The sequence below is a fragment of the Phasianus colchicus genome, chromosome 2 (assembly GCF_987193195.1).
Source record: "Phasianus colchicus chromosome 2, bPhaCol1.hap1.1, whole genome shotgun sequence".
NCBI classification, from domain to species: domain Eukaryota; kingdom Metazoa; phylum Chordata; class Aves; order Galliformes; family Phasianidae; genus Phasianus; species Phasianus colchicus.
In genome coordinates this window covers 66,488,687-66,515,450 of record NC_143437.1, presented here as the reverse complement: position 1 = coordinate 66,515,450, position 26,764 = coordinate 66,488,687, and the positions used below count along the sequence as shown (strand labels likewise).

Here is a 26,764-nt window from a genome sequence, read left to right as displayed (position 1 = left end):
TGCTCTCCTCTAGTTTGTACTGTACAAAAGCATGTGTGTGTCAGTTAGTGACTGTGTGGATTTGAATCACAGGAAATTTGGTGTTACTTATTTCAAACTGACAACATGCGTGATGTGTTACGTCTTGAATCATGTGCAAACAGTTACGTCAGCATTGGTCAAAGCTTTTGTATTGTGCATATGCAAGGAACCTGTGGAAGTGGCTTAATTTTTAGTTGAATAACATCTTTGGGAAAATGATAGCATTACTTTGTGTTATTTGAGTGATTTTCTTTTAGTGGGAAATCTGGTTTTGAGTCTGTTGGTGCCCAGTTCGTTATTCTGTATCACACATCAAAACTGGCTCTTTCAATCTCTTCATTGCTTAAATTGTCTGTCTATGTTTAGTGAGGTGGTCTCATCCGATGTGAAGGACCAGTTTACATGCAAACTGGAATGAAAAGCTGTATAACTGGAGATTGTTTATCTGGGGAATTGCAGTTGATTTCAAAGTAGGCCTTTTCTTTCAGTAAGGTCTGATGATCCTAATCATAAACAGGGTCCTTATTTCTGCAAAAACCACCACACAGCTTTATGTTCTTATGTTATATGTTCTTATTCGCAGTCAGAACCTAACCGCTTATTGAAAGTTACTTCATTTGAAATTTTTCAATAGAAAAATGTCTGTGAAACATAGGACTTCTATTATTTGTGCTGTCTCCCCCCCCACATTTTTCTTCTAATTTTTCTTTCTTTTCCAATTTTCCCCTTGTCTGAATGCTGTTGAGTTATCTTTCCTCCACCCATTTTTTTTCCAGCATTTTCTCATCAGATTACCTGTCAGTTTAAGTTCTTTTATCTTCCAATTTGTAAGAGTGTTTGAGCTGCAGTCTCAGTGGAGGAGGACGCTGATTCATCCTAGCTGGCCTATTCCTATAGTTCTTTGTTTAACAGTGTCACCGAGAGACACTGGTTAAACTTCCATTGAGCTTCATGCTTCTGCAGCCTACTGGAAAAGGCAAACTGATTTAAGACTTCACACATTTGTCTATGAACTTCTGCTGAATTCCACATAGGAAACAGGAAGACAGTTAATGGCTGGTGCAAAAGTTAGTTGGACAGTGCCTTGCGTGAGATGCATCTTTTCTTCTCTAAGCAAGTTCTCACTTTCCCTCAGTTTTTAATTTTTGTTCTTCCCTATACGCTGGAGTGAATGAGGTCTTTTAAGCTGGAAAGTTTGGTTGTGCACAAATGTACTTACCCAAAGTATTGACATCTAGACCATTAATAGCCCAGATTAAATACTGCTTTTTTGATGATCCAATGATATGGGTCAAACCTAGAAGCTATATAAATTGCATTGTTGAGGTGTTAGGTTATAATGGGGTTTGGTGGCTTTATATTGTATAATATTCTGCCTTTTTTTTTTTTTTTAATCTAGCGTTATTTTCTCGTTGGAAGTAATCATGCAGAAACCAAGTACCGTGTTTTGAAAATAGATCGCACTGAACCAAGGGATTTAGTTATAATTGATGATAAGGTGAGTGCTTCTCCATTTATTTATTTTTTCCAGTTACTCCAAGTATTACTGTATATTAGATGCTATGTGTAATTAAACGGTGTGTTTTTAATCTGTTTAACAAATGTCTGGCACAGAATCACAGTCAAAGGAAGTTGAGGTTAGGAGAGGTCTGTGAAGATTGTCTATTCCACCCCCTGTGCTCAGAGCAGTAACAACTAGATCAGATTGCTCAGGGCAAAGCCCAGTTGTTTCTGGATCGGGATGAAGATTTCACAGCATCTCCAGATAACATGTTTCATTGTTTGACCATCTCCACAATAAAAGAAGCTTTTTCCTATGTTCAAATGGAATTTACCTCTATTTCAATTTGTGTCTTTTGCTCATTGTCCCTTTGCTGGATACCACAGAGTCTGGCTGAGTCATCTTTACTGTCTTCCATTAAGTATTTTGATACACATTACAAAGATCTCCTCTGAGCGCTCTCTTCTGCAGACTAATCAGTCCCAGCTCTCTCAGGCTCATATGTTGGATACATACAATATTAGTGTGATAATGACTATATATAGCATGGGGCGTAGCTATCAGATCTCCAAAAAGCACATTCGCTTTAATCAGCATTTCTGAAGGTCTTCTGTTTATGATGTATACTCTCCTAGTCATTTTGTTACGTTTGGTTATGCTATTTTAAGTGCTAAATACATTTAATTTCTTTAAGCCAGATTTTTCTGCATTTTTGATATATCACATCAGAAGCAAAATAGACAGCAGCAACAAGAATGTTAAGACTTGGATTTTTTTTCCAAGAAGGTCACAGTTTAAAATCTAAACACTTCAGAATTAGAGGTGTCTGAATTCCTACATGACTGTGAATGTTACTGTTGCTGTGAATGGCAGGTTTTGTGCTTAACATCTTGTTGTACTTGCTGGTGAGTGTGAGACAGGAGATATGGTTTATGCTGTGTTAAATAAATTCTACCTCTCTCTGACATGAAATAACATTTAGCTGCCAAAGCAGTAACTTGAGGAACTTTTTTTTCTTTTAAAGCATGTATATACACAACAAGAGTTGAGGGAACTTCTTGGCCGCTTAGACTTGGGGAACAGAACAAAGATTGGGCAGAAAGGTTCTTCTGGGTTATCCCGAGCTGTATCTGCTTTTGGTATAGTAGGTAAGTGTTTCGTTTGTTTGTTATGTTCTTATGGAGGTGAGGCTTACTGTGTCACACTATATATCTTTCTGCCTTCCCTTGTTTTAACTTTTTTTTTTAACCAAAGGTTTACACATAGAGCATGGACAATGGATCCCTGAATTCTAGAACTCCAGAATTCCAAAAAACAATGCTTTATATATATATATATATATGGCTAAGGGGAAATGCCTTGGTTCCCAGTTGGACTTTAGGATAAAATTTGGCATGATTCAAAGAATAAGGACTATTCACGTAGATGATTTCACTACCTAGAGGATACAGGAGGAACTTCGACTTCTATTTAGCAACTGAAAGTCAATAGCCCAGGTGCTTCCAATGAAAGACTTTGTTACTTATTGTCAGTAGGGTCTCCTTATCTTATGGATGTGAGACAATTTTTCTGAGGAGAGAGATAACAAGGCAGAAGAAAAGATTTGCTGTTCATTCTATCACACTGCAGCCTCCAACACTGACAGGGAGGAACATGTGTATGCTTGCTTGTCCTTCTTAAAGTTATAATGCAAAGGAAATTAAATATAAATGCAAACAAGGATTATTTTTCCACACTGATGTATTTGTTAGCATTGCAGCACTTACTGAGTTTCAGGCTCTTTCTTTGAGGCAACACCTCAAAGCAGCTACCTTCCAAGAGCTAATTGAAACAGTTTAGTAGTTAATTAAACTTGGTACCATTGTATCACTGCCTGTATTATATTTATACTAGAAATAAATTTTGATTCAGAGATGTTTATGTATTTCTTTCTAATTTAAATTCATACATTCTTATTGTATTTAATGTTTTGTTACACATTTTCCAGATGATAGGTAAGAGCCATCTCAAAAAGAAACTCAATAAAGAAGTATGACAATGCTTTGTAGTGTGAAAGAATGAGTCTGGAGGGTTCAGAAGCCTTTTTTTTTTTAAAAAAAAAATTCTAATCAGTAAAGTTAGAGATGGCATTTTCTAGACTTCAGCAGGGTGAAGTGTGTTTCCTGAAGAACCAGATAGCAAGAAAAGATTGCCCTTAATGCTCTGAAAGGATCGTTTTGGGAGATTCTGGAAGACAAGGGTTGTAATTCCCCGCTGCTAAGGAGAGAGAGAGAGAATGAAGTTGTTGTCATACCTTCAAATCCTTTTCTTGTTTTCTGCTCCTGCCTAGTAGAGGATACATAAACCTGGAAAAAAAATTGGAGACTGGATTTCCTCCTTGCTCTGGAAAACATAGATTTTGGGCTATACTTCATTCTTAACAATGTGAGTCCTATAAAAAGCAAATGCAAGTGTCTTAAGGAGTCAGAAACTCATTCAGAATAATCTGTGTCTTATCCTGCTAATAATGAAAATATGCACAATGAAGGGGGAAAAAAAGTGAAAACAAAACAAAAAGCATCAGAACATAGCTAGAAGTCTATGTACTCTATTTTCTAATGCATAGGAGTGGATTGTAAGAGTCTATCAATCTTTTTTTCATTATTTACATATACATTCTTATAAATTTGAGAAAAAAAAAACAAAAAAATTTTGAAATCTTCAGCAGCTCTGATAGCTTTTTCTAACTACAGCCAAACCAGTGCAAACATCCAACTAATGGCATTTTAATGCTTTTTCAACAGGTTTTGTCAGGTTTTTAGAAGGCTACTATATTGTGTTGATAACAAAAAGAAGAAAAATGGCAGATATTGGAGGTCATGCAATATACAAAATAGAAGATACGAACATGATATACATTCCAAATGACTCTGTAAGAGTCACTCATCCTGATGAAGCCAGGTAAGTAATGGTGATAGATGACAGGTACCTTTTGAATATTTTTTCAAGCAGTGAGGAACTGCAACTAGATGTTTTGGTCATGGATTTCCTTCTTTCTGTCATTCAAATCATTTTATTTTAGTTGATAAATCAGTGCAGAAGAATGGAGGGAGCATGGGCTACAATTTCTGTGGCTTCTAGCCTGGAGGGTAAATACCACTGTTAGTCTCAGAGCATTGTGATCAACGAAGGCAGTGTGATTATAGCTAGTACTGTTTTATATTGTTTGAGTATACTGTCCTGTTTTTAGTCATTCAATCATGTTAATCTCACTCAAAGAGATCTTCTTTGCCTTTCAAGAAGTACTGAGTAGACTATTTAATGTAATCTTTCTGTAATGTCAGAGTCTCGTGAACATAAGTGTTGTAAAGGGTGACAAGTTTACCCATAGATAAGTTTAACTTTGTTTTCCTATCTGTGATCTGGGCCTGATGCTGATTATATCAGGGTGGGATAACTTGACTTCTATGAAATAACAGTCAACTAGTATCAATAAACTGCTTTTTCATCTCTACCAACTGTGAATAACCTAGGAGTTGTGATAGACTATGATGAACTGATGGAAGGTAGTAAATGAAGGTGTTATTAACTGTTAAAAAGGTTTCCTTTCTAAGATTAAGATGTGACTAATATGATCTCAGTCTCCCAGCTTAAAATTGAACAGAACATATTATGTAACCAATTTCAGTACCTGTGGTGTCAGCCATTTTGTCTTTCATATGTTGTGTTACGGTTTCTTCTGAGAACTTGTAAGTGTATGATTGTTGATTTATTCATTTGAGAATAGCTTTGAAAATCAGTAACTGTTATATAGTGCTGTTTGAAATTTACTTTTGTAAGCCCTAGAAATTTTGACCCACGTTTATAGAAAATAGAACTACAGCTGTATCTGAAACTGCCTGAAGAACAGCATACACATACCTAGACACTGTTTAAAAAAGATTGCTAATTTAATCCCATTGTTGACATTCTAGCTGGATTACCTGGCTGTCAAAACAATTGCAATAAGATAGCAAGAGAATTTACAACAAGAATTGATATTTCTGTCCAGTTTACTTGCTGAGGTCCTGGATGATTCTTAGTCTATCTGGTTAGTAATACTTTTCCCTATAACTTGCATTATTTTCTAGGTATCTGAGAATCTTTCAAAATGTGGACCTTTCTAGCAACTTCTATTTTAGGTAAGTATTGGTTACTTACCAATAGTATTGTCCCACTTGATTTTGATAATCAACATTTTTAGGTTGTTATCCTAGAGAAGTAAGACAGATGTGATCACACTGTCCATTTTCTGTCTTTTGAATCTACTTTCTACTTCAACGGGGTAAACAGGAATAGAACCTCTACTGAAGCTGTAGAAGTATTAGTGACAGGGTAGAGGGTCAATAGTAAAATTTAGTATTTCACCAACAGAAAAGCTGCAGTGTGTGCTCAGCAGTAATCTCTTCTGTTTGATATGCAACCTGGTCAGTCTGTGCATGATCTCCATGTGGAGATCTGTGAAATTGGAGAGGAATCTGTAGAATAGAGAGAAATGTAGAGCTGACCGATTGTAGAATATCATTGGAATTGTGGGTTCACTGTTTTCTTGCAGTTGTAAGTATAAGTACATTGAACTGTAATAGATATAGTCGTGCAGCTCAGACAACAATGTGATTTCTTTCTGCCCAATTCTGTTCACTGTAAAATTTAAATGATAATGTTCACCTTGAAAGTAGTGTATTTTGGGTCATTTGCTTGTCCTGTCAGTCTTTCTTGATCACGTTTCCCAGAAATAGAGCTTAGCTTTGGTTCCAAATAGATTCCTCATCTAAGATGTACCTTGTGCAGAGTATACCTTTCAGAGGGCTTTCTTGACAGTACTGATTCACTTGCCTACTCTTTCAAAGATGCCAAACCTGAGACAAGTTCCTGTGTCTAGTCGCAGCTATTATCATACATGAAATTTTATGCACAGTAGAAGAATGAGGGGAAGATGGTGCTCAACCTGACAGTAATGCTCACAAGACATTATCTCAAAACAAAAAGTCCTCATAAAAGTGTGAAAGCATTAAACATCTAGAACATCTCCTTGGAGAGTAAAGACTTTGTGTCATGGCTATATCAGTGAAGGAGAAACCTACCCAAGTTTCATGTCTGTTTCATGGTTTTGCATGGGAAGGCTTTTTTTTTCTCACTGCATGAAAACTGTTGTTTTCTTCTCTGTGAGCCCTAGAATTAAACAACCCCATTTTTAAATCAACTTGGAGATTATCAGCACATGTGTTTTTGTGGTTCTGCTTGGAGGAAAAAGGAGAGGTTTTGTGTAAAACTGTCTGATAAACACATTTATCAGTTTAATTTAAATTGTTCATGAAAATGTGGTGAATGTTTGAGTTAGATGTTATTAGCAGCAGCCATAAATTTATTTGCCTAATTTGTTATGTATCATTAATGAATATCTAGAACTTACTAGAGAACCAGTAATCACTGATGCTGCCTTAGGCTAAAATGGAAATCTCCTTGTATTTTTCTCCATGGGGAAAAGAACCCTAATGACATATAAAATTTAGTAACAAGTGTAGTGTTGTCAGTGTAAAAAACATGAGATGCAGAATTTGTAACTGTTATGGAACTAATTAAAAAAAAACAAAAACAAACAACAACAAAACAACAACAAAAAAAGCAAACCACAACTTTTGCTTATCAGCCTTCACTCTTAGGATGTATTTATAGCATAGTCATAAATTTGAGGACAGAAAGTTTTTGTGGACCAATTTTTTTTTTTTTTTTTTTTTTGGTAGCAGTAGTTTGAGGGTGGTACTTAAATGTATTAAATCCTAGGTTGTTTGTAACGTATTTGGATATTTCTAGTGGAATAAATAATTTTGATCTTCTGGGCTGCTTTATGGGACGTAGCGAAGAAAGTTTTCAGATATGCTTTCTTTCAAAAGGCATGTCCAGTTTTCAAATATAACAAGAATATACAGTTTAAACTATTGTAGCATGAGTAATTTCTGTGTTAATAAAGTTTGTTTTGGAAACCACCTCTACCACTTGGCAATGTAGAATCAGAATCTGTGTGTTTTGTTTAAACATTTTTTTTTTAATGGAGAATAGAGTTCTGTGTTAAATAAAAGTATAGATAGGGAGTAAGGATTAAAAAAAAAACAAACCTGTTCTTCTGCAGTTATTAATAAATGTTAACTGTCTATCAGTTACAGCTATGATCTATCTCACTCTCTTCAGTATAATCTTACTATCTTGAGAATGCCACTTGAGATATTAAAAACTGAAACAACTCAGACCCGACAAGAAAGTTTTGATATATTTGAAGATGAAGGACTTTCAACACAGGGTGGAAGTGGTAAGCAAATATGTTTAGTTAAGCAAGTATGGTTGGTAATGATTTCATTTAGAATGTATTCCACTTCTTACTTTCTAGAAATCTTTTCTATGCTGATCAGTACTCTCATAAATTGTGAATTAGTAAAAGATTATATAAAGCACCGATTAGACATTTGAACAATACAATTTCTAGAGGTGGTTAATAGCTATTTTGATAATTTATAGTGCAACTCAGGTAGATAATTGAACATGTTGACATTTTCCAGCAATTGATTATTGAACTGACTTGTAGGACTCAGTAGGAATGAATTGCAAACATAATAGGAATCAATAACTTTTAAAGTACTGATAAACCTTCTTTGTTTCATTTTGGAAAATACTGATGACAGAGGAATTGTATGAAAATAGTATCAACTTGATGTTGTAAGTACTATCTGGAAGCCTAAGAAAAATTGATTTCATTTGAAAACTACAGCCTTTACTTTGGATCTGATATATGCATATAATACTCATAAGATCACTAATCAGAAATGAAAATTGTATTCTCCCTTATGCTTTGCAATTCCCCTCCAAAAAAACAAAAACAGCCCACAAAAAACTTGTTCCCCTAAATTCTCAGTATTGAATTTCATTCAGTTGATGTTTCTAGGTTTTATTGTCCTGTGATTCATACAGATTGTCTGAAAGCACTGTCAATAAATAGTGGTAATGCACGATTTTTTTCCTTGTTTAAACATATAACATCCTATTTTTTGAAACGGGTAAGGACTCAGGTTCCGAATACATCAGAAATTGAATTTTAATACATGACTCAAAAATAGCTGTATTTCTTGATGTTGGTGTATATTAAGAAAACCAGACTAACTTATGATGGAAGAGGGAAAGAAATACTTTTTTTTATAGGGGGCCATGGTTAAGCACAGTCTTCCAGAGCTCACATAGAATTGAGAATCTTATGAAGTCCTATCAAAAATTCTGCAAAGTCTGTTAAAGGACGTTAGAGGGCCTACAGGGGCTGGCAGCTGCAGAAAAATTGTAAATCTCAATAAATGCAGAGCTTCAGCAAGTATTTGAAGTTATGTGTATTTGGCAAACTTCAAGAACATGAGTAGACATTATGATGAGTTGCAGCCAAGGGAAAATCAAAGTAAAGATGCAATGAACTTATGTTTTACAACAGTTCAATGCGGTTGAGTTTGTTTCTTGATTGCTAATGCATTTTCATTGTAACAACTCCCCAGGTGTTTTTGGAATTTGCAGTAAACCTTATGAAAAGTATGTGTGGAACGGGAAGCTTCTGGAGGCAGTAAAAAATACTGTTCATCGTGATTGGCTGCTGTATATCATTCATGGATTCTGTGGACAATCAAGTATCCTTTTGCTCGTGAAACAAATGGCAGTTATCAATTTCAAAACTTTGACTGTGTGAAATACATTGAACTATTTCTTTGTAGGATCACCATTTAGTTTTATAAGGCCTGCTCCAAAAGTAACTCTTCCTGTTTTATTATGTTGGCCTGCAATGTCAGAGGTGAGTGTTAGTGTTATGGCAGTAAAGGTTGAACCTTCCTCACAATACTTTGTTACGTGTTGTTGATGTGTGACAGATGGCAGCAGAGGAGCAGTCTGACAAAATGGCATCTGAAATGGAAGTGTGTATAAAGCAAAGGGGTGGAATTGAATTCTTGGAAAAAATGGCATACACTGACATTCATTGCTGCTTGTTCAGTGTTTATGGAGCCTGAACAGTGGATGTAAGCACAGTGAGGCAGTGGGTGGTACGTTTCAGCAGTGTTTCTGTTGATGCTGATGATAGACCTGCATGATTACTGTGGAATTATTTTAAATGGATCTATGTACACAGTAGTAATAGGAGAAAAAGCTCAAACTAATATCTCATTCCAGATATCTCAGCTGTTCAGAATTTAGTATATTACGGGAACAGTCGATTTTGATCATCAGCAATTCCATGTTAATTCTGGAGCTTGTTAACAAAATATTTGGGAAAGTAAATACAATTATGAAGCTAAGGTTAGAGTTGTCTTTGCAAAATTTAGTTTTACTTTTTCATTCTTGTCAAGCTTTGGTCATTGGCTTGGTCCTCAGGCAGACAGGTATGTCTGTTTTTACATACCACTTTTTCGTCTTTGGTCTTAAAGTAGTAGGTGTGGGTGGACCCAACTACCAGCATTATGCCTACAGGCACTTCTTGAGTGACAGTGATTTTCACTATGCGTATTTGATGAGAAGATGACTTTTTCCCTCTTTTTTGGGTCTCTCTTGTGATAAGAAAGCAGCACAAAGTGGCACAGTCATGCTAGACAATTCATCTCTAATTTTTTAACTAAAAAAAAAAAAGGGTTTCAAAAAAAGTCACCACTACCTCTGTAGCTGTTTGGCTTTCAGTTGTTGTCTCTTAAGTAGTTGCAAATGTATCTAATTTTCAAGGTAAATAATTAGCAGGTGGCTAATATACCTGATCTGAAAATAGGAGTTCCCAAACTTGGATCCCTGCATTCACAAAAGCAATCTTGTAGTTACTTCACCTCTATCATCACTTCATGCAATAGAAATACTGCTATATGTTGGGAAGAGAGGTTGATTCATTATAATGTAGATTCTCTTTTCAAAGTGCTTCAGAAGTGATTGTTGAAAAAGGCAATGATCTCTACCAGCTGCAAAAGAAATCTGGAATTCATCTCTGTTAAGGAGGTTTTAGTAAAACAGGTGTTTCATATGCTGTTCTTGTGTTTGTTTTTCCTTAGAATTTATATTTGCTTACATGAACTAAGTGAACAAAAGTTGTGTATGATATGTAACCCTTAACTTCTCTTTCAAGAACTGTTAATTTATGGTCGTCCCATATACGTCACTCTGATAGCCAGAAGATCAAGCAAATTTGCTGGAACACGTTTTCTGAAACGAGGAGCCAACTGTGAGGTAAATCAAATGTGATTTCAGTTTGGTATGGTGTACTGGTAATTTTCCCTGGCCTGCTAATAATATGGAAAGCTTGAAAATGACTGACTAGTGAACTGAAATGTTGAGAGGTTTGTTGTGTCTTTCATAGTAACTTAAGCTATTAGATAATGTTATCACAGCTATCATTAAATATTTAAGTCAGCTAACAAAGCTGTTCTTAAAACAAAATAACAAGTCTTTTTGGAAGCTCTTTCTTGCACTTAAGATGTTATTTACATTGATAATGTCGTTTTCTTAGAGAAAAAAATCTGATAAAACACATTTAGGTACAAATAAGAATTTAGTATTCAGTAGTGTTGTCAGTACCATGATTTGGTGTCTTACAGTTTAATTGTACTCTGTCTGTGATGATCAGCTCTCCATAATGCACCCAGTTCTGAAATGCCATGTCTTCCATAGTATGCGTATTTCTGTTTGTTATAGGGAGATGTTGCTAATGAAGTGGAAACTGAACAAATACTTTATGATGCTTCAGTCATGTCATTTTCTGCGGGGAGTTATTCTTCCTATGTTCAGGTTCGAGGTTCTGTCCCTCTGTACTGGTCTCAAGATATTTCAACTATGATGCCAAAGCCACCCATAACACGTATGTATTCTTTGTGATAGATTATGGCTAGCACAACACCTGAGAGAGTAAGTGAAAACTGAACTTGTGGAAATGAGTAGACTGCCAATGTATTTGTTCTTTGGGAGGCAATGATTTAAAGTAAAGCAGTGTTCTTTATTATAAACATGGAGGCATATCAACATTCAACCATATGAACAGCTGCATTTGCTGGTATCAAGTAGGAAAAAAAATCCTTGTCTTAAACTTAAAAGCCAGAAATGCCATACAGAAAACTTATGGTTGAAGATGTCAGCTTTCTTTGTACTTACTCATCTGTGTGCATTTATCTTAAAGGGTTCTGGATATAATTTTGTACCTGTTGGAAATGGTGGAAAGAATTTGGACTAAATTTAATGGGGCCAGAATAACTGATCTTTGTTACTATCTCATGAAATTTTTGATTAAGACATTACTTTTCTTGAAAAAGGAGTTTTGCATGAATAAAGGAGAGTATTTAATTATATCACTTTAGAGAATTAGTAATTACTTTTTGTAGAGTACTTTTAGGGGAAACTCATCCTGAATGTATGTATCTGTTGCAGTGGACCAAGCAGATCCTTTTGCACATGTTGCTGCTCTTCACTTTGACCAAATGCTTCAGAGATTTGGCTCTCCCATTATTATTTTGAATCTTGTAAAGGTACAGTATTTTGATTATTTTCTACATGTTTTCAAATTTCTGTAGAATCTCTGTGTACTTTTGTTTGTGCTCTCAACTAATGTTAGCTTGTAAGTGGCGTATTTTCTTCATAAATTTAATGCTATGCAGGAGAGCACTTTGTAACTGCTTTCACTACAGTTCTTCAAAAATATTGTCTCCCATTTTTATAGTTTTCTTATAACTTTTCACTGTTGTTCTCAGGCTCTTACTATTCCCCCTTAAATAACTTTACCACTAAATTTTCCTTTAACTTCTTATTAAACTGTGGTTCCATGCAAAGTAACGTTTGTAGACTTCTTGACACAAATGTCTGAGTTCTTTGAAATATTATGCTAAAGACATATCCCTCCTTTTATTGCTTGATCAATACAATTATGGATGTATGGTCAGGAGAGAAAGTTGAGGCATCTTGTGCAGGTTAATAGACAGTGCCACAGGCAGCAGGAGTGAGCATATGGGAAAGCTACTCTACTGCTGCATTAATTCATAGAATCACTGAATATCCCAAGTTGGAATGGACCCACAGAGCTCATGGAATCCAACTCCTGGCTCCATGTAGGACCACCCAAAATTCAAACTCTGTCTGGGAGCATTGCCCAAATGCAAACTGGATAGTTTGTTTTCTACTCTGGAGTTTCTGTAATTTTTTGGATGTTTTCTTCTGATAGTTTTACAGTGAAGTTAGTTCTGTCTTACTACATTTTTTCTTCTTTAATGAACCGTTTCCACATTCTGTTATATTTGAACTTCATTTGATTCATTTGAACTTCTTTCTTACTTCTTTTTAGGCTTTTTAAAAATGCTATTTATCTTTTTCATTTGTCACATTGTAGAGTTGTATTCAGTAGAAAAGAGGACCTTCTTTGTGCATGTGCAGTCTATTCCTAATATAATAAAAGTAGGGAAAATTAAAAAAAAAAAAAAAAAGGGCTTTTAAAACTGAGAATTGTAATAAATGGCAATTAGACAACCTATCTTCTATTTCTAGAAGCTTTCCTGTTTAGGAGGGCTTTTAAGATTGTCTGAGAGTCTGTGGAATCAACTAAGATAGCAGTTGTTGACAAGAAAATAATTTTATTTCTTGCAGCCATAGCTTTCAAAGGCCATTGTTGCAGTTTGAGTGTAGGCTCACGTGACCTTGACACATGAATCATTATAAGCTTTTATTCACAGGCCCTTTGATACTGTGGCTAAAAATGCATCTGTTTCTCTCCCTCTTTGTGGTTTTTCAGTATTAGGATGCTAAAATTAAAACACTTTTATTATTTTATTTTCCGGTTAATAAATAAATAAGTCACCTTGTTTGCATATTGCTGTTGCTTCTACACAAAAGCTAAGCATTTCTGTCTCTATTACTTTTAGTATTTGATTTCTTAGAGGGTGATGAAACGTAAATCTATTTCACACTTTACCTCTCTCCTAGAAATTTGCGAACGATTGCATTGGGCTTGCTTATTTATTTCTTTATGGCTGCATATATATGAGTTTAAACTCATCTGATATAGGTTCATTGTAGGTTTTAGTTTGGACTAATTTGAGAGAAAAGCCATATTAAATAGAGTGCCAAAACATACGGTATATTCAGGGGATGGCTATGTAGTTCTAAATGTTTTCATAATCTTGCAAAGCTGTTGTTTCCCATCTTCTGCCAGTAATGGAAGAGAATTCATCTGAGCTCCTTGTACTCCAGAAGCTAGCAGAATGCTCTTGTTGCCCAGCTTTCAGTTCAGAGACTTTCACAAAAGTGACAGAGCTTGCTTTAAGATGGTTCAGGCAGAGCTGTGCATAGATTGAGAGTGTACTGATTCACAAAAGGAATATGAGTCTGTTTTGAAATGAGTGTGCAGAGCTGCTGAATGAACTGGTTTATTTTCTATTTATTGGTTTCTTTAACAAACAAACTGTTTAATAGTTGGGTGCTTTTGTTTTTGTTTTTAAAAAAGCTGTTTTTCCTCATTTAAGATATTCTAGGTTGAGAAGAGCTTATGAAATCTACTGATTAATTTGGAAGCTCCAGGCACTTTTTAGCTTTCTACTTCAACCTTACTGTTGCTGATATATAGTACTGCTGTGATTCTTAATTAAAATAGGTTAAATATTTTGCTCAATAAAATATTACTAATGTAAATCTAATATTATTCTGATTTGTTCTTCAAATTCAAAAGCTCGTTTTCTGATTTTTTTTTTTTTTTTGCCTTTATGCATTGTTTATTATGATAAATTCTTTTGTTTGTCCTGTTTCTGCCTCATACTGAATTCATACTGAACAAATATTGGAGTCTAGGTTAAAGAGTCTGTGTTAGAGAATATCAGTCTATAATACACACACACACACACACCTCTACATGGATCTGTACAGGTGGTTGTTGATGATAGTACTGACATTTTCTTCCTTTTCTTTTTGCTAAAGGAACGTGAAAAAAGAAAGCATGAAAGGATTCTTAGTGAAGAACTTGTTGCTGCTGTGACGTATCTGAACCAATTTTTGCCCCCAGAGCATGCAGTTATATATATTCCATGGGATATGGCCAAATACACAAAAAGGTAGAAAAGGTCATTCTTTGTATCATAGAATTGTAGAATAGCTCAGGTTGGATGAGACCTTAAATTTAACTAGATTTCACACTCTGTTTTTCATTCTAAAATGGCATTGTGCACAGATAGGTCTATATTTAATTTGTTTTATGATTAATTAGCAAATCTCAAAATAAGACTAGATTTCCTTTCAGAAGATATGCTAGACACAAGTTCTTAGTTCTGTATGAAGCAATGCCAAGGAAGCTTATTGACTATCCGATATGGGGAACGACACTAGATAATTAGAAGATCTCCCCTCTAGCTCTAAGCTTGGTGTTTATTTATATAGGCATCCACCCTAGTACCCACGCAAAAAAAAACCTGAGGGCTTTGAAGATAATTTTTTTATGCAAATGAGATGTAACACATATAACACTGCTTAACTGTTAACGCATAACTTCGTTTTTAAAGTTCTTGTTAAAGTATTTGCATTTCAAGCCTCATCTAATGGATGGATGCCCTGGTGTGAATGAGCAATGAAGAAAAGTGTGAAGACCACACACTGAAACAAATGTTACTGAATGGCAATGCTTTTCAAATAAAATGGAGGCATAACATTTAATGAAATCATTTATCAATTTCTGTCTTATTTTATGAATCACAAAAACTTCAGCAGGGAAAAAAGGAGTGTGATATTGCAGTCAAGGAGTTTTACGTGTTTTATTCCATTTGTGTTACAGAACATGTTTTATTAATAAGTGAACGAAATTGCTCAATGGCTGCTTTCTAAGTCTTTAAGCTGTAGGAAAAGAGTAGGCATAGTTGCTGTGAGATAAATAAAGCTTTGATGCGTCTTCTCTTAAATTCTTTTTGTTATTAAAAGACTTCCAAACAGTGAGAATTTTTGATTGTTAATATATCTTTACTGTGTAATCTTTTTTCTCTCCCCAGCAAACTTTGCAATGTCCTTGATAGATTGAATGTGATTGCAGAAAGCGTAGTGAAGAAAACTGGATTTTTTGTAAATCGACCTGATTCCTACTGCAATGTCTTGCGGCCAGATGAAAAGTATGTATAATCTTACAGATGCATGATGAGTAATGTCTATTGCTTGGAGAGTTGTCTGCAATTTCTGCTATTGCTCATTTCTTATTTTAAGGCTTCATTTAACGTGAGTACTTTTTTATTGAGTTATAGCCAAAAGAATTGCAGTCAGAGGCATGTACTATGAAATGCTAATACATCTACAAATTTATAGTCTGTTTTATTATGCTGCTGTTCTCCCACTATAATGAATTCCTACATCAAACCATTATTTGTAACTCGTAATCTGTGTTGTCTGTATTTATATAAAGCTTTTTTTTTTTTTTTCCCATTAACTGAAGGAATCCTGGAGTTGGGGGTAAATTTTAACAAAGACAACATTTAGAATTTGGTAAGAGACTTCTTCTAGGCATATTTTTCACATGCCTTAAGACTGAAATGTAAGATAGTCTGGTGTTTTCCAATTGATTTTTATGCTATTCATACATACAAAACTGAAAAGTTGTACTTTTTTATTTTGTAATTAAGTTATAGGAACAGTATTTGTTTTGACTGCTGTGGAGGTATAATGATTCAGTCAGCAGAATCCTCCTAAGTCTTTGAAAATTCAGAAATAATGTAACTTCCAAGTTACAAGTTCAACAAATTGTTTTTTTTCCAAATCTTTATCATAGGAATCTAATTAATCACTACCCAAACAGACATTCTTATTTTACATTAAGTGCATTTTTGCCTTTCTAGCTTACCTTCATTTAGAAACAATCTGAAGTAAAACTCTGAGGGTCTTTTAGAGCTTCTGTACCATGCAGTACAGCAAATGTAGCAACTGCAAAATAACATGAATGAGATCAATCCATCCATGTAATGCTGTGATCTGTAGAAGTGGTCTAATCAGTCTTAGTAATAGTATATATAAGCTTGTCAGACCATTTCTCCAATCAGGCTGGTGCTATGCTCCTAACTTGAAAATTTTCAGTTGTTCAGTTGTACTTGCATCAAGCATAACTGCTCCCCTACCTCAAAATGTCTTTGATTTCAAATTCATGTTCTTTGCCTCTTGGCTACAGATATGGTCTGTACAGAATAACAAGAACTGGGTGATAAATAGCATGTATGCCTAGAATCAGTGTGAAGGGGAGAATTAAATCAACCAGTTGCACTACAGTGTGTCTTTTGCCTCTCCCTTCCAGTCATTGCAGTCATTGGCATTGTACCTTTTTTATTATTTTATTTTTAATCTGAGGACCTCATGGAGCAAGGCTTGTATGGCTTGTCCTCTGTCTTCTAGGGAGGGAATGTTCTATATAGCTTAGAAACCTTTCTACTTTAAGGCTAAGTTTTGTTTTTAACAGTGCAGTTTAAGTACAACTTGCTAATGCACAGAGCTTTCACTGCATTCTTCTGCTCAGTGATATCAATTTTGCCTTGCAGCAGGATTTAATTGCCACTGTTTTTCACTTAGCAGATCCATATGTGGTATGGCCTGTTCTTTTTAAAAGTTATTTGAAAGTTGTTCTATTTTGTTTCTCTTTTAGATGGAATGAACTGGGAGGCTGTGTTATTTCCACTGGTCGCTTGCAGGTAATAAGATAGTAGACTCCATTAATTCAAAGATGTAGGGACTTAAACCTTCATTCCCAAAGCATCAGTGAAACAATTCTCATGGATACTTAATGATTGGTTCACAGCTTACTCTCTTAAAGTAACATTTGTAGTAGAATAAACAGCGTTACTGCAGTCTATGCAAGAAACCTAAATGGGAAATAGGGCTTGAAGTTCTTGGATAGTTCCACAAAACTTTATGCTACTGGAATTGTATTTTTGCTGAATGTAGTCTGAGAAATGTTTGGGTTTTAAACTACTTTCCACTACTTACGTAGTCTATAGTAGTAGCTGTGGAGCAAAAGATAAAACAGCAACTTTTTAACAGTCTATGTAATACAATATTAGACAACATTAGGAGGGATGAGGAATAAACATTCCTAAGTCTGGTTACATTCATACACCTGAAGATTAGAGATTACGATTTCACCACTGCTGAATATTCTGTACATCATTGCAATTTCTACCACTGAAAGAAAATACAACTAGAAATACTTTTTTTCCTTATAGTCAGAGAAGTGCAGTGTGATAAATTCTAAGGTAACAGATTTATACCTTAGTGTTATGGTTACATACTCTGAACACTGGGCAAATTTTTGAGAAACATCAATGACTTTTGACTGGGCGTTCATGATTTTGAAGTTCTCTTAAGTTGGAAAGGATATGACCATTCCTTTATTAATTGAACACTAGGATGTGTTTTGTTCTAAAACAAAGAAGAATATAAATGCTATTTATATTTCTCAGTGTTAACCTGTGTTAAGGATGTGATTTCTTCTGTCTGTCTTTAAGCTTTGAGGTAGTCATGTAAGTGTTCTATGTAAGCATTTCCATCATGGTTCATCTTGTCTTGGGATAGACAGTTTGTGAGTCACACTCAAAACGTACTTCTTCATTAAGACAGTCAAAGTTTAGATAACTAGCACAGATGTAGTCATATATATATTTGAGCAGAAGAATCACCCATGCTACTGTGTGGGAGTGTCTAGCATCTGTTAATGTTATAAATTTGTATGCATTAAGAAACCAAAGAGTGGAGGTGCAAGCACGAGAAATGGAAAGCTTAAAATATGAGCACCATCATAGTAGAACCACAGCAAGCTGACAGCGTGCTTTGTTTCATGCAGTAGTTACAGCTTAGTTGAAAATAAGACCTTCACCAATATAACACATTACTTCTAAGGTAATTTCCAGTATTGGTAGAAGCAAGAGTATTTTGAAAGTAGACCTTACAGCAGTAACGTAGATTGCTAGACATAAAAAGTCTTTGCTTGAAGTTCTGTGAACTGGCATAAAGTCCAATACGAGAGATTTGACAAGTAGTTGGACAGTAAGAAAAAGTAGTAATAATGAATATGGTAAATTCTTAATTTAAAAACAAAACAAATCTCTTATTTGAATTGCTTTACCAGACTGGAGTTCTCCGAACCAATTGTGTGGACTGTTTAGATCGTACTAACACAGCCCAGTTTATGGTAGGAAAATGTGCTTTGGCATACCAACTCTATTCGCTGGGACTGATCGATAAGCCCAATTTACAGTTTGATACAGATGCTGTTAGGTAAGATACCTTAATTGTGTCGTGGTGGGGTTTTCTTTTTTGGTTGTTTGTTTGATCTTATGTAAAGAGACTTTACTTGGGTTAAGTATTGCCTGTATAAGGGAAAAGTGCATTTCTTTTTCTGTTGGAATGATTTTGTAGTTATTCAGTTAAGTCTAAAAATTCATACTTTAACTGTTTTGAGAAAATCCAGTCACACTGAAAATTTCCAATTCTGGAAATGGTAGTTAGGCTTCTTACAAAATAGCTGCTTGACTTCACTCTATATAACTAAACACAGACTGAAAAGTTTCCTTCTTAAATAAATGCAACATAAAAATAACGCTTATTTCATTTGGTTGATGCAAAGTGTAAATCGAGAATAAAAACTGAAATAGATATGTGCTGTTCTGCAGAATGCCAAATTGGTATTTTTATGAAATTGCATCTCACCTGGATATTTCCTACATTTCCTTTGATAAATTTTGTGCTTTTTGGTTTATTGAAGAGAGGAGTTTTCAGCAAAGCTGTTCTCTCCAATTGGGTTGCGATTATACTTATTCAAGCATCCTCAAACTATTAAAAAAAATGAATCAATTTAAATTGAAATGCTCTGGGAGTGAGAGGAAACTAAGCTACATGAGAAATTAATGTAACGATCTGTGAAGTGATGCTTTTTTATTCCTTGTACTGTAGTCATAGAATAATAGACTGGCCTGGGTTGAAAAGGACCACAATGATCATCTAGTTTCAACCCCCTGCTACATGCAGGGTCGCCAACCACCAGACCAGGCTGCCCAGAGCCACATCCAGCCTGGCCTTGAATGCATCAGGGATGGGGCATCCACAACCTCCTTGGGCAACCTGTTCCAGTGCCTCACCACCCTCTGGGTGAAAAACTTCCTCCTCATATCCAACCTAAACCTCCCCTGTCTCACTTTAAAACCATTCCCCCTTGTCCTATCACTATCCACCCTCCTGACACGTGCACAGTCATGACAGTGAAACTTACGGCTTCACTGCTGTCATTGCCTAGTGGTTTGTTTGCTAGGTTTGGAATGTGGAGAAGTAACTCATGTTTCAAAAAAAGATCAAGTCCTGGGTATGCATTTCTCTCAGTCTCTTCCTCTCACCTTACTCAAGATGTATCTTCAGCTTCTGTCCTTACTCCTCAGTTAGCTTCCAGCAATTGGTTGGTACCAGGAGCAGATAAGTGCCACCGTGTGGTGACTCATTGTGCAACTGGTGGCTGTTGGCCTCTGTCTGATGGCTGGGATGTTTTCACAGACCAGCTGGCTTCCATGGTGTGCTCACAATGCCTCTTATCCTGTGTGTCTCAGCTGCTGGATGCTGCATCTTTACCTCTGGGAAGCAACTGCTGCTGCAATTACCAGTTGCTGTGCAACCCCCTAGGGACTTGGCAGTTGGATCTCTTGGGCTCTAACCAGTGGGGATCAGGAAATGGACAAGTCTCTTATATCCACTCTGCATGTTCTCCTCTACAGCAGCTACTTACTTTATCTGCTCAGGCATTCCTTAGGTTTTACTACCTTTCCCCTTTCCACCCCTATTTTGGGATCCAAAATTTCATGTGTTGCTTCTTATTCCAATATTCTCATGTTTGCTGTCTAACTTTTCTCCCTCTTCCTCCCTCTCCACTTTCCAGCCACCCAAATTTCCATCTCTTACCATAATTAATAAGATTTTAATAGGTGCTTCCTCTTATTTTCCCGTTACCATGTTTTTCATAATCTGTCTGAAATGTAGCTATTAGCTATTACACATTTCATAGCATGACATGTATACCTCTCTGAAACTTCTCATCTGTGAAGACTTTTTTTCCGAATTACCATATTCAGAAATACTACAAAATTGTGTTCATAATCCAATGAATTTTGAAGAGAAGCATGCGCAGTGATGCATCTCCATTGTTCAGTCTTTCACTTTGACATACTGCATTCTTTTTCCCGTACCAGGTATCTGCTTGCTGGATACTCTTCCTCTTCATTTACACTCTTCTAACTGACCAGAGAAAGTAGTATTCAGCACAGTGTCATCCTGAATCAAGATAATGTGTCTGGAAAACTGTTAACTATTGTTTTCATCTCAGTTTTGAGTGTCCACCATATAATTTTGATTTTTCATATGGTCTCATTGGCTACAATCCAGAATCTCTGTTGAGCTTTATTTCTGAGGTTAGTGTTTTATTTGGGTTAGTCTTCCCGAAGGATGAGAAAAAAACATATATCTTGAAGTCTGATTATGTTTAATAGGATTTTTCTTCTCAGTGATTTAATTGAGCAGGACCGTTTCTGAAAGCATTTCTTTACAATCTCTCTAATGTAGTAGTTGTCCCATCTAAGAGGTTTCCTAGACCATTTGTACATTTGCTGCTTATTTGATTGTATATACTTAACTACCTTTCTCTCCACGGAAGACTAGTCTTTGTCTATTTGCAGGCTTAATAGTTTGAGGCTATGGAAGGTTAATTTAATTCTACAAATTATTTCCAAATCAAGTGGATCAACATCCTCAATGAATTTCAAATTGTCAGCTTCCTCTGAACCTTTATTGCAAGGTCATTGCAACTCAGTTCTTCGGCGTCCCGTGGCTGACTGGGAAATTTCTGAGAGGTATCATCCTTTCTCCTGCCAGTTGTTGCCTTGTACACATGGGTATTTTTAGCTTTAGTTGACCAGGGTTTTCTGTCTTTCTCCTTGTTTTAAAAGAAACTAATGTACCAAAACCAAGGAAACAAACAGGCAGTTCTTATGCTCTCAAACAACTATTCACAGCTCGTGATACCATGCATATGTTTGTGAATTTTTGTTTTGTTTTGTTAGGCAAATCTTTTTTGTACTTGACCTTAGGCAGAAGATTTGCTGAACAGGTGTTTTGCTTTTTGGAAATTGTTTTGCTGCTTACATAAGTATTCTTCATCCAGAATCTTTTGAAGAAGACTTCAGTCGGATGGTTCTTGGGTTGCTTATGCAGTGCTACTCCTTTATTTGGAACTTTCCTAAGGGTATGTTTTTTGTTGATTGGTTGTTTATTTTCTCTGCTCTCTCTTCCACTCCTGAACGGCTTCTTCCTTCTTAGATGTTATGGTAGGTCAGGTGCATATGCCTGAGTTACTGTGTCTGCCTATTGACATGAAATAAGTCTCTACAAGTCAAGGAGTAGGGTGGTGTTTTTTCCTTTCGACTGCAGTTTCAAGCTCTTCTTGCTGCATGTCATACTTGTGGTCGTCTTGCTCAGGCAGGGCCTTAGTGTCCACTTCTGAGAATCTGTTATCTTAGACTGCGTGCCACCTCCTTGGGATAACCTTGTTTCTGACCTTGTTTTCTGAGATGATCATCTTGTTTTGGTTGTGCTAGAGCTGCTTCTTGATGGTTTTTTTGTTACTTGGACAGCTCTCAATTTGGAGTCTTGGTTCTTGAGAACAATGTTGCTTTTGGCCAGTTCTTCTCCTTTGTCTTAGTGGCTGATTCTTTCTACCCCTCTTACCACTCACTTTTTCAGCTCCAGCAGATTGTATGTGACTGCCCTTCACATTTCTCACAGTCATGTTCCTTCTTTTTATACCTTTGAGCCATTATAATTAGGTAGTTTTTGGAAAGCTACATTAACTTAATTCCCAGTGAACTTAATAGAAAACATAGCCTTGAGATATTGGCACATTCTGTCCCATTTAGCATATTTTAAATGCCTTAGTTTATGATGATATACTGTTTGTTTACTCCCTATGGGCTAATGCAATGTGTTAATCTTCTCTCTGGATCTACAGAAGTGTATATTCTTGGAGTGAATGCATTCTGATGTGTTCTGAATTGCTGAAAGTATACTTATCTAGTCCACTTACTAAAACTGAATATAATTTTCACATATTTATCTGAATAAAGACTTAGTTTTAAATTTCAGTGTTAACAAGTTCTTGATAACAAGTTTTAATGAAATACTTCTTTTGCAAACTGAAAGTACTTAGGAGAAGAAAACGTATTGCTTGTTATGCAGTGAAGCAGTTCTATGAATGAAGGTGTCTAAAATGTTCCAGTGTGCTTCCACTTATAAATGCAATTTTGAATGTTACTCTTCTTTCTTAATAGCTCTTTTCAGCAGGTTGACAAATGTCAGGTTTTTCTTCTCCTTCAGATTGTTTGAAGAATTATATGAAGATCATGGAGATACTCTCTCTCTGCAGTATGGAGGTTCTCAGCTTGTCCACAGGGTAAAAACCTATAGGAAGATAGCTCCATGGACTCAGCATTCCAAAGACATTATGCAAACGCTCTCAAGATATTACAGTAATGCTTTTTCAGGTACATTTCAGTGCTTTCTTTTGAGCAATAACTTAGAAAACATCATGCTTCAATAATCACTACTATGATCTTATAGCAGTGATTCTTCGTACTATAATTTGAAAATAAGTCAGTAAAATCAGATGGCATCAAATGGATATTCTGATTTGAAGGAATTTTTATGGTGTATCCTATGCAAATGCATGTTGTATCATGCAGCCTTTTTTGGTAAAGTTATTTAACAGATATAGATAAAGAGAACTCTTTAGTACACAGGTAGAACTGAAACTGCCACTGCAGTGATATCTGCAGCTTGGTAGAGAAGCAGGTAACTGTTACAGAGCTCTTAAAGTCGTGGAGAGAGTGGTTTCAACAAAGAAAAGGAAACTGACAAATATAAGTTCTAAACACAAATAGAAAGCTTCAAATTGAGTATTAAAATTGTGATGTTTTGTTTTGCATGTGACATTTCTGGGGACTTCAAACAAAAAGCAGTCTCTCATGTAAATAATTGCTTTGCATTGGTAGAAGCTAGTAACTGTTGAATCTGTGGTAAAAAATGCAAATAAAATAGATTTAAAAGAAAAATGCCCCACCAAGTAGGTAAACTGTTTCCGAGATAAATAGGCTGTAAAACATTAGCATACTCTTTTTTTTCTTTTCCAATGAAATTTAAAGGTTCACTGTTCAGCATGCCTGTTGCTGTTCAAGTGGCATCTCAAGTTACTGCAATATCTCCAAGTGTTACTGCAATAAACTAAGAGACATCTTTTTGTTATTCAAGTTATCTCAGAAAGCAGAGGTTTCTGAGATTTAGAAGATTCTGGTTTGCTATTCTGCTCTCGTTATCTGTCCTTTAAAATAGAAATAAAACTGAGAGCTATCCTGTTTGTGAGCCTGCACTTCTTTGTTTCTGATGTGAGAAACTTCTTTATAATGCTTACTAATATTATTTAGGAGTAGTAGCAGATGCAGAAAATGTCAGTGATTGACTTGAAGTCATACACTGTGTCAGATTCAGCACAAGATCACACATGGTCTGCTAAGTGTCTCCTAGAGAAACCACTTAGCCACTCTTGCTTTGTTTGTTTATCATAAAAAAAAAAAAATACGTGACAATTTACACTTTTTAAGAATGTGGATTCTTTCATTGACCTCAAGGCTCTTAGGATAATCACTGCTAATTAAGTTGAACAGATGAGAAGAAGTAAAATGTGATGGTAAAGAGATTTGCCTGGAGATACTAATGCAATAGATAAGGCCTGGGCTTCTAAGAACAGTAACCAAATGCAGTTTGAACCTAGGTCTTGATACGTGGCTTAGTTTCCTATAGATTTTTTTTTGTACCTATGAATTTGTAACGTGTTGCGTATGGAATAGAAAGTGAAGAGTTAAACATGTTCTCAAGTTCAGGTTAGTCAGTCAAACGTAGAAGAAAGTCAAATTTTCTTCCTGAAAATATGGGACAATTGATTTTTATGGTAATTTGAAAAAATACTATGGATTTAGGCAAAAATCCTGACTTCTTTTTTTGCTTGCATGTTTTTAAATCTAGCATTTGAAAAAAAGTATAGGGTGCAGTTTAGTTTGGGTGTTCAGCTGTTTGAATTACCTTGGCTGTAAACAAGTAAGTTGTACCAGGAATAAGAATGTCATCCATCTGAGAACTAGATGTTCCGTCATGACCATCTCAGGCAGGCATTCTGATTCGTTGTATTTCTGCTATTTCTCTTTCATTTGTGTTTGAAAAAATAGGAAATAGAAAAGCATTAGCTTTGTGCCTCTTAGAAAATAATGTGACATTGTGCTCTTCAGTGCTGGATTTGCTACATGCATAATAAGCTTCTGGAATCTAGAATAATCTGTTTATCCACAGACAGGGCTGGACATAGTAAACTACCTTTTAGTGTTGTATGAAAATAAACTTAATTACTATACCCTTTTAGTCATGGGATCTTATAATCCCAATTATGTTGAATCTCTCATGATTTAGTAATTTGTCAAGTAGTGCAGTTACAAATTCAGATTGAGAGCAGTAGATTATTTTTGGCTAATTCAATTAAATGGCCCCTTCAGTTCCTGTTTTCTCAGATGGTCTTAAAATGTGCTAGTATACACGTACATTGCAGTATCTTTTGAAAAATCGGTGCAGTCTTTCTATTGCTTGTAGATAATTATAACAGTCAATGCTAACAATGAAGTGAGAAAACCTGTTTGCTCTTTTGTCTGTGTTCCACAGCGTATTGACACGTTCTTATATATTTATTTTTGAAATGAGAGATTTTCCATTGAGATAAGAAAATTGATCTGAAAAGTTCAATATCCTTTTTTTCTCCAGACAGTGTTTCAAAGACAAAAGCTCTCATTATATTTCTTCAAAATTAAATCATAAAATTGTTCAAACCTTAAAGTTAGACAGTGGGGAGAGTGGAATGATTATCTCCTTTCCAGTTAACTGTCTGCTTTCCAAGTCATATTCACAAATGTAATTGTGCTTGCCTGAGGACTTATGCGCAGAACATTTTTAATGGTATATTTTATTACCTACATTGAAATTGAGTTGAAAAGTAAAACAGTGGAGAGACATTTTCTGATAAATGTCCTGTATTTCTATTGAATTTAAAACACAGCAGTACAGCTGAAACAATAAAAACAAAAGAGAGTTTGTATCCTTTGGCAGTGTAACATTTAACAGCAGTCATTTCTTTGCTACAGAAGAAAGGTAAGAATGCTTTAACGAACTGTTGCCATAGAACATTTCAGATAATTAATTGGTTAATTCAATTGGTCTGGGTTTAAATTCAAGCTGTTTTTCACAGAAGAAATTTCATTTTGTTTTATTTCATTTTAGCATCTGTCATATAAGTAGTGACACAGTTTTTAACTGAATTATCTTGTTTCGCTCTGATTTAGTTAACAATCTCAGAATACCTCCTGTTCCTGGCAGGTGAAACAATGGTAAATGAACAAAGGAGGTTTGTCTCTGCCTTTTAGCGGTCCCATATCCCACTAGTTTTAACCTATTTGTTCTTGTTAATTTATTTTCCATTTTGGGTTCCTCTAAGTTTTATACACAAAATAGACTGCTTTCCTGGATTTTGTTTAGCACCACACTCTGTAAAAGGGAGAAAAGTAAGATGAGGTGAGATGAAGGCAAGAATTTTGTTCATCCATTGTCTTCACAGGCAAAACACACTCAGCCTAGGAAGGATATTTAATTTATTACCAATTTGTAACAATAGATTGCAGTGAGAACTAAAAGCAAACTAAGAACGTCTTTTCCCCACCTGCTTTCTTTTACCTGCTCCCCCAAACAGCACAGGGGAACAGGGGTTGTGCATAATGCTCTGCTGCTCCTCCTCTGCCCCTGCTCCATCTGGGGTCCTTTCCGTTGCTCACCATCCTTCCCCAGCTCATTCTACATGGGTTTCCCACAGGCTGCAGTTATTCAAGCACTGCTCTAACACAGCTCCCTACCCCACAGGGCCCTCCTACCCCACCACGGGCTCTTCTCCACAGGTTGCAGCTCCAGCCCAGAGCCTGCTCCTGCTACCAAAACCTTGCTATGTAAACCTCATACAGGTAGTTAAACTGTGACACGTCTTCTCAAAAATAATTTGTGCTGAAAACTATAAGTACTGACGTGTGCTTTGAATATCGGTGTGTAGAAGACTTAGCATTTGTA

The 26,764-nt window shown here is 35.7% G+C and overlaps 1 protein-coding gene across 2 annotated transcripts in view; it reads left to right on the top strand.

Moving 5' to 3' along the window:
- The window catches only part of FIG4 (FIG4 phosphoinositide 5-phosphatase), a 65,433-nt gene that overhangs the window by 9,698 nt on the left and 28,971 nt on the right, over nucleotides 1–26,764 (top strand). For both annotated transcript variants that reach the window (XM_031611290.2, XM_031611291.2), the window contains exons 2-15: nucleotides 1,421–1,519; nucleotides 2,547–2,670; nucleotides 4,306–4,462; nucleotides 5,632–5,682; nucleotides 7,699–7,847; nucleotides 9,070–9,198; nucleotides 10,668–10,768; nucleotides 11,234–11,396; nucleotides 11,960–12,057; nucleotides 14,489–14,622; nucleotides 15,547–15,663; nucleotides 17,175–17,220; nucleotides 18,654–18,802; nucleotides 22,934–23,100. In XM_031611290.2, the coding sequence (XP_031467150.2) occupies nucleotides 1,421–1,519; nucleotides 2,547–2,670; nucleotides 4,306–4,462; nucleotides 5,632–5,682; nucleotides 7,699–7,847; nucleotides 9,070–9,198; nucleotides 10,668–10,768; nucleotides 11,234–11,396; nucleotides 11,960–12,057; nucleotides 14,489–14,622; nucleotides 15,547–15,663; nucleotides 17,175–17,220; nucleotides 18,654–18,802; nucleotides 22,934–23,100 (1,684 nt within the window). The remainder of the gene's footprint in view (nucleotides 1–1,420; nucleotides 1,520–2,546; nucleotides 2,671–4,305; nucleotides 4,463–5,631; nucleotides 5,683–7,698; nucleotides 7,848–9,069; nucleotides 9,199–10,667; nucleotides 10,769–11,233; nucleotides 11,397–11,959; nucleotides 12,058–14,488; nucleotides 14,623–15,546; nucleotides 15,664–17,174; nucleotides 17,221–18,653; nucleotides 18,803–22,933; nucleotides 23,101–26,764) is intronic.